The sequence below is a fragment of the Bidens hawaiensis genome, unplaced genomic scaffold (assembly GCF_021521415.1).
Source record: "Bidens hawaiensis isolate Kalapana, Puna unplaced genomic scaffold, B.hawaiensis_p1.1 tig00012179_1, whole genome shotgun sequence".
NCBI lineage: Eukaryota > Viridiplantae > Streptophyta > Magnoliopsida > Asterales > Asteraceae > Bidens > Bidens hawaiensis.
Window position 1 is genome coordinate 260,916 of NW_027491979.1, and position 7,855 is coordinate 268,770.

At 34.4% G+C, this 7,855-nt stretch overlaps 1 protein-coding gene and 1 long non-coding RNA gene across 2 annotated transcripts; one reads left to right on the plus strand and one right to left on the minus strand.

The window, feature by feature from the left end:
- Positions 1 to 1,251: 1,251 nt before the first annotated feature.
- LOC143540157 (7-deoxyloganetic acid glucosyltransferase-like) lies at positions 1,252 to 4,871 on the minus strand. The gene is made up of 2 exons (XM_077033296.1): positions 4,240 to 4,871; positions 1,252 to 2,193 (listed from the first exon to the last, which is right to left on the minus strand). Exons 1-2 carry the CDS (start codon positions 4,730 to 4,732, stop codon positions 1,271 to 1,273), a joined length of 1,416 nt encoding a protein of 471 aa, XP_076889411.1. The 5' UTR covers positions 4,733 to 4,871; the 3' UTR covers positions 1,252 to 1,270.
- Positions 4,872 to 5,660: 789 nt separating this feature from the next.
- On the plus strand, positions 5,661 to 7,630 carry LOC143540158 (uncharacterized). Its single transcript, XR_013136552.1, has 3 exons — positions 5,661 to 6,380; positions 6,465 to 6,555; positions 7,356 to 7,630. It is a non-coding gene; the product is annotated as an uncharacterized LOC143540158 (long non-coding RNA).
- Positions 7,631 to 7,855: the final 225 nt, after the last annotated feature.

Below are 7,855 nucleotides of genomic sequence, written 5' to 3' on the forward strand. Positions count from 1 at the left end.
ACTGACATGAAGTTTTGGTTGTTACTTTCTAGTTTTATATATTGGTTTAAAATTTTTGTTTTTATATATAATAGTAAAAAAAAGAAAATGGCTGCAAATGGACGTTGTATCTACTAATTATAAGGACGTACCATTGATAATATGATTTTAGAGATGTTGTATTTGATAATATAGGAACGATGTTTTTGGTAATAATTGAACCGTTTAAAATGGTTTTTCTTTCCTTTTCTGAAAGATCTTTTAAAATGCTTCACCTTTACTTTTTATAACGATCTCAACCTTTTAAAACACATACATTTAAGGCGGTCATTGAACCGTTTTAAATGTGTTTAAAACTCGTTGTAAAAGACTGTTTTTGTGTAGTAGTGTAGTAAGGGCACAAAAAAATTGGTAGATCTATTGGGGTAACGCCCCCACTTCCATTCGCGTTGGGTTAAAAGTGGGAATATTTCGAGCATGGTACGTTTCGAGTTATCAAATTGGTAGTCATACACGCGTTGTATTCTTAGCTAGTTTACAACTAATTTTTTTTTGTGCTTAAATGTAAAATGCGGGTTTCGTTATTGTGTTGTATCGTGTACAGATCGGTACTATTGGGAGTATAATAGTCGTACACTATTATATTCATGTGTTTTGTTTATATATATATATTTATATAATAAGTTTTCTCGGGAATAACTCACCAACATTTATGTTGACCCAAATATTATTTAAAAATGTTTTACAGGTAAATGACGGTTTCGCAAGGAGGAGCGGAGCGAGGCGTGGATGTTTGAATAAAGGAACGTATGGGACCGCATGGTAGTTTTTAATAATAAAAACTATGTGTAACTCTGATATTTAAATAAACATGTCTAATATTATATATATTAAATGTTGTGTTATTATGATTGGCTATCGGCTGACTGTCACCGCCTCAAAAGTGTTTAGTTGTTGAGTCTTCCGCTGAGATTATCATTATGGGTTTTCAGGGTGTGACAGGGTACATGTTTCTCACCGGAGCCGGAGGATTCTTCTTTGTCTCCGGCCATGGATTAGAAAGGAAGAAAAAAAAACGAGTTAGGTTTTAGGTTTTTTCAAAACCGTGGCTGTGATACCATGAAAGTGTTCAATGGCCATCTATGTTTTATTGATGATCAACGTAAAATACCAAAGCCATATAAATAAGATAACATACAATCAATATAATAATAACTAATATTTTGAATATATCTTGTGATAGATATATATTGTGATAGCTTCCGTTAATACATACCTCGACATCTTTGCTTTAGCTTCGGGTTGAGCTCATTGCTAAAATATCATCAATCAACCGATCCAAATGAATCGATGATGAGCCCGTATTAGTTATCGACTCTTTAGCCAAATGGGCCCAAGTATTGGCAGATTTTGTAAATACATTAGGTTTAGAGTCCATAATGTCCCTCACTGCCTTTTCAACTCGCACACGATCACAAGTATCTTTAACGTCTACTCCCATTTTCCATACCTCTCCCACAAATCGACTATTAACTTGTTGGTCCGCAGAGTAGGGCCAGCAAACCATGGGAACACCCTCTACTATTCCGCTATGTGTCAAGAACCCACCAATGGCCGGATGGGCGAGGACATCTTCTTGTGGAGCCCATTCTGCTATACAACCGATTTCTTTTGTACGCTCTAGTAGCTCAATCGGAACATGGGACTCGTCATACCCACCGTTGATTGAACCAGGCCGTCTCACCCACAAAAAAGGTTTTCCACTATTAACCACACAATACCATATTTCTAGCAGTTGTTCAAATGTCATGGTTGCAAGACTCCCTATGCTAATGTACACGACGGTTTTTGGATCATTCTTATCGAGCCAAGACATGGAAGTTCTATCTTCTTTCCAAACACTGTTAGAAATGGTGAATTCTTGAGATGATGCTGTGTTTGCCATAAGTTGAGTCTTGTAAAGAGTGTGCAATGGGCCTATGGTATATATATTTGGACGAAGCTTACGCATGTGTGGGAGTACTAGACTATCTAACTTTTCAAACGTGTTGAGTATGAGACCTTGAGCCTCAGAAATTGAGTGAGCTTCTTTGATTATTAGTTCGATAACCGGGTTTGACAAGTCGTTGGAGCGACAAAACTTAGCAAGATCCCGTTTTCGAATAATATGTTGTGTTCCTGGAACACTTGTTATCAACTGGTCTAGATCATTTCCTAAAGAACAAGAAAATGGATTTGTATAAATATAATGATTAAAATTAGAAAGTATATGTTTTATTATTACTTATAATACAAACGTTATCAAGTTCATAAGTAATTACTTATAAAATAATAAAAGTTATTATCATATATTCGGAGGCGGACCTAGGGCTCAGAGAGGAGTCGCCCGCACTCCATGAGAAAAGAATAATTAGTGTATATATGTCTAAAACGACCTCTAAAAGTTTTTCATACCTGAAGTTTTGATAGGAATAGGAAGTGAAGAGAACGAATGAGAGCAAATAGAAGGTTATAAAATTCTTTGATGATAACTACACTAAAAATTATTATATCATAATTTTATTTACTCGTAGACTATTTAGTTATAAAATGTTATATTCTACTTTATTTATTTGGTTGAAATATCAAAACTTTTAATCATAAATTTGGTTTAAAAAAAAGACATTTCATTTATGTTGGGGTGTAGTGTTTATTAAAATGGTGCTGCTAAACGTACCTCTTTTAGAACATTTTTACTAAATATACTTCCCCCTAAACTTATTACATCAATCATTATTAGCACTTAACATTATTTATATATACATATTAGTCCCTTCAACATTTTTTTCACTTAATAATCTACACTATATATCAAATTAAAAACTATCAAGTATTACTATTAATTTATTTTTTTAGTATTAATATTGTAAATATTTATAATATTTTTTTTTGAATTTTAGTAGTATATATATTTATAATATCCTTGTTTTACCTCTTTATGTTTTACAAAATAAACCCGAAACTCTAAACCCGAAAACCTAACCCTAAACCCGAACCCTAAACCCAAAACCCAAACCCTAAACCCTAAAACCGAAACCCTAAACCCTAAACTCAAAACCCAAAACCCGAAATCTTAAAAAGAAAACGCAACTTGTAAAAAAAATAATCCAAAATTCTTAATTTTGTGCTAATTTGTTAATTATATGATTTTAAGAGGTAATATGAAAGTTGATTTTCCCAAAGCGGAGGGAAGGTATGACAAACAACCAGGAGGGTACGCTTAGCCTGGTTCTAATTTAATTTTCATTAGTTATTAGTTTTTTGGAATGTTACTATATATCTTTTACTACGTAATATAAAAAAGGTGAGTTTAATAAAGTATAGATTAGCCATTGAGCTCTAGTCTAATTTGGTAAGAGTGAAAATCCAAAGACTTTAATTTAATAAGAGAGGTTTGAGTCGAGTCTCACTTGAAAAATATAAAAAGAAAAAAAAAATAGAGGGCTCAAAATAAGTCATGGTTAACCGTTAAGAAAAAAGTTAATGAATTGATTTTCATGCAACTTTTAATTGGCGTATGACTAACATAGTAACATACCCTTCACTTTATTTATAAAATCAGACAACTTCATGGAAGATTTTAAAACATATATATAGTAAACTGATTTAATACTAAAATTTAGGGGTGTTTTATCAGCCTGGATATCGATCATTTGGGTAGATTAGATCGGTTTATTCGGATTTTCAATTTTGTTGTTCCTATCCATATCCGAACCAAATCTAAAATCGCAATTGTCCAACCGAACCGAATTCAATCCAATTACACCGAATTCAATTTGCATTTATCCCTTTTCAGCTTTAAAACAAGACTTTTAACCAATGCACGCAAATGGAAAGATACCATAATACACAATTTGAGTAGAGAATTCACAAATGCTTTGTAAAAGAAGGTTTATGAAGAGGAAAAGATCTTAATACATTCTCCTTTGCCTACTGTTTTGGTAAATGACTTCAAACTTAATCGCGTACAATGGTTAGTTATGGTTATCTGAACAAACCGAAATTAAAATTTTAAAATATTCATTATCCGATCCGAAAACCGAATTCCCAATTCAGATTCGATTATTAACCAAACTGAAAACCGAATTTGCTATTCGGATCGTGCTTCTGGTTACATATACTGTTGGTTTTCAGTTATTTTCGATATTCGGTTTTTTTAACACCCTTACTAAGATCATAACAATATTCCCATGTGATAGGTGGAACAGGAAGAATACCAACCTTTGAATGGGACATCCCCTGCTTCAATAAGCGTAGGAAGATTCAAGTATGAAGTCCACACGCAGCATGGACTTATGGTCTCTAAGCAAATCACTGGAATCGACGCCTCTATCGCTATATCCACCGCAAAAGGAAAGCATGCATCTGGTATCATCACCGTCACTGGCCGCTCTGATTTCCTACTCAGCTCTCCAGAAACTACCATATCCCGAAAAAGAGGTTTAGTCACCACATCCACAGCTGCCATAACCTCCATGAACCGGTCCCCGTGGACTCCATCAGGGATAGTCAGGAATCTGAAGTTGGGGTAGCGGTTAAACCGGGACACCACGTTGGCGTGGAGAAGGAGCGGGTGGTGGATGTGTTCAGTGTTGAGGAAGGTGACATGGATGCCGGAAAGACATATAAGCTCGGCTAACTTGAGAGCGCAGTTAACCGGTCCTTGAAATGGTATGGGAAATATAAGCACATGAGGTTCGAGAGTTTGATCCATTTTTGTAACAATTGGTGTTTTGTGGAGTTGTATGTAACTGTGGAGATAGAACAAGTGGTATATTGATATATTGATATTGTGATCAATGATGATGATCAAGATAATGTTTAATAAATTACTAAAAAATTGTTTGTGGAGCGATCAAGTGTGGAAAAACGAAAAACAACTATGGTTTGAATTCTTTGAATTCTACTACAAGTTAAATATCGTTGTCCAAAGAATAAATAACAATTGTTCCGACCATAAGTGGCTGACTTTAAGAAATATGTAAATTTTTATTTAATGTAATGAGAAAAATTCTAGGTGCATTGAAATTGTTATGTTTTCAACTACATTGATCCAGATTTAGCCCATATATATATATAAAGATTATTTTAATTTGCAAATTTTAGTTTTGTATTGTATTAATGTGAGAAATAACTTCTTCTAGTAAACACATACACACTTCTTTATTTAAATTACCATATAAGAAAACATTATTATTAATATTAAATTGGAAAAGCAGACAGCTTTTTTCAATTGCAAGGCTAGTCATTTATTTGAAAAGCTTACCAAAGAACTCTTGTATATGTGTTGGCTAATCAAAGTTCATGTTTCAGTTTTGAGTTTTGACCCTTGTGTTCTAGTAAAGATCCTCGTTGTGTTCCTGGCACAATTGATTGCTCTTTATTTTGTTCAAGTCTCCATATTTAGCATGATTTTCCTCTGACGACTTTCTAGATCTCTTTCTCAAAATAAACACTCCATGCTATAATTTGGAGTAAGAGAGGAATATACAACAATTTGCCCTGGCGACGACGTCCTTCTATCTATTTTTCTTTCTTTTGTGTTGCACTCGATGATATTATAGTGAGATCAACCTCATCGATTTAACACTGCCCTGTGTATGTTGTAATCTCAACTTTGTTTGTCACTTGAATCTTATGTTTGGGCTATGACGATTGTTCCTTATTTGGAATGGAAGGGTAGCGTTATGTTGCAACCATAACGAATATGTGAGCCTTAAACGTATACGTGTTGTTTATCTTTGTCATATACCCAGCATAACGCGGGTTTCGGCGCTGGTTGTTTAGATTTGGGTGCTTTTGTGTTACGGGTGCTGACCTCGAATTCTGCTGTTGCCAGATTCCGTATCGGAACCTCGATGACAGTCATATGATTTTGGCAATAGCAAGGCGGGAGTATGTGGTTCTTTTACGTGTTGATACCATAGTGACAGTCGCGACTGTGATTTCTAATGTTGCCGGGTTCCATTTCGAAGCCTAAGGTGATGGTGTCTGATGGTGACTGTTGTCGGGTCTCATTTCAGCTGTTGCGATGTTGGTGTGATGGTCATTAGATGTGACTATTGTGCCTAAGCGGTGGTGTGTTATTGTGGTGATTGCAAATTATTGGATCCGTTTTCACGATTTTTGGTCGCCTATCGTTCTCGAATTCGGATTCGGAACCATAAATGTAGCTCCTTTTTTGGGATGTAATATCTGAGCCTCGGGATATTTTGTAATTTCAGTTTATTTATTTGGCTTTGTACTACTGTTTGTTAAATTATGTGGGATCTTATGCTGTTTTGGACACAACTGGTACACAACACACAGAACGAATGGGAATTAAGTTATTAAAAAGCAGCGACCATTATATGACACTGCAGGTACTACACCTAATTTTTAGAACTGTTATTGGATTTTAGGATTATGTTTACACTTTTTCACACATGTTCATTTCTTTATTCAAGGTGAGTTAGCTAATAATCAAGCGCCAGTCGTGCTGCAGTTACACTTGAGTGGAGGACGAAGTTGCAGTAGTTGGTACTCAGGTGTAGCCAGGTCAGTTTTAAATGTTAATTGGTTTAGGTGTTTTACATGTAAGTGGGGTGCAACATTAAACCTTAATTATGCAATAGCCTGGGCCGCATAATTTGGAACGTTTGAAAACTCATATGAGAAGTCTTTGTTTTAAAGTGATCCCAAACCAAAGCTTTTGTTGCAACTTGCAATTTTTGATTTTGAGTATTTGTTTATTGTTTAAATAATTTTCTATATGTTAATATTTATTTGAAATGTTGGCAGCTGCCATAATTCCATGTGTGGTTTGAGGCATCTGAGATATTTTATCATTAGTTTTTCATAAACTATGCCATCACATATTTGTTTATTTTTTACTTTTTTTTAAGTATTGAATATGTTTCACGGTATTTATTGATTCTTTGTTATCGTTTAAGGTTTAGGAGGTAAAAGTTGCTGAAACGACAATTAGCCGGATTTATTGTCTTCCCTTTTAGGTTAGTTTGCAAAACTATTTTATTTTATTAGACTTTAAAACAAATTAGTAAACAAAACTTAAACATATTGTTTTAAAAGTTTTCCATTTATATGTGTTAATTCCAAATAGTCAAAAGTTTTCCCCATTGGTTTGCGTTAGTAGTTTATTGGGTTTGGTGTATTTTAGTCCATTTGGCATTGCATATATTCATAGATGATATTGACCAACTAACCTTGACTCCTTGAGTATAAAATATTTTAGTGCAGTATTGCAGAACAGTAGTTGTTTTTACTGGTCAATGATCATATGCTTAATCTTTGATAATATCTTATCCAAATAACATTGTTTTCTCTTCATTGTGCAGGTACACTAATGGGAGCTAATGGAATGCACCAAACTAGGAAAAAAACATTATCCATTATGTAATTACCAGTAAACACATTCATGTAGTTAGGACAATGGTAACTCGAAAGTCGATAGTTGTGTAATTATCATTGTGTGTCATGACAACTTATTAGATTCAGGTCAAGCTGTATGTTAGGACAAAGTATTAGATTCACGTCAAAATGAACAGTCGGGCCACAACATATGTACGGGTCACATACTTTTTGCAAATTGAATCAAACTTTGAATTTGGTTACATGTTTATAGATTTAATGACAAGCTGATGCAACTGCAATATATGGGTTAATACAATTCTCATATGCTCATGGCTTGCTCCTTTGATGGAAGTTATTCTCATATGTTCATGGCGTGCTTCTTTGTTGGAAGTAGCGTGAGGTTGACGTTTTCAATCGTTTACGTTCTTTTGACTCTGTCCAGGAACATAGCTTTTTTTCTTTGTCACCGACTCAGCGCAACGCT

Coding starts and splice junctions, on each gene's coding strand:
- LOC143540157 (XM_077033296.1), bottom strand. CDS start 4,732: ATGGATCAAACTCTCGAACCTCATGTGCTTATATTTCCCATACCATTT. Junction 2,194..4,239: donor AGGGGATGTCCCATTCAAAG/GTTGGTATTCTT, acceptor CTTGTTCTTTAG/GAAATGATCTAGACCAGTTG.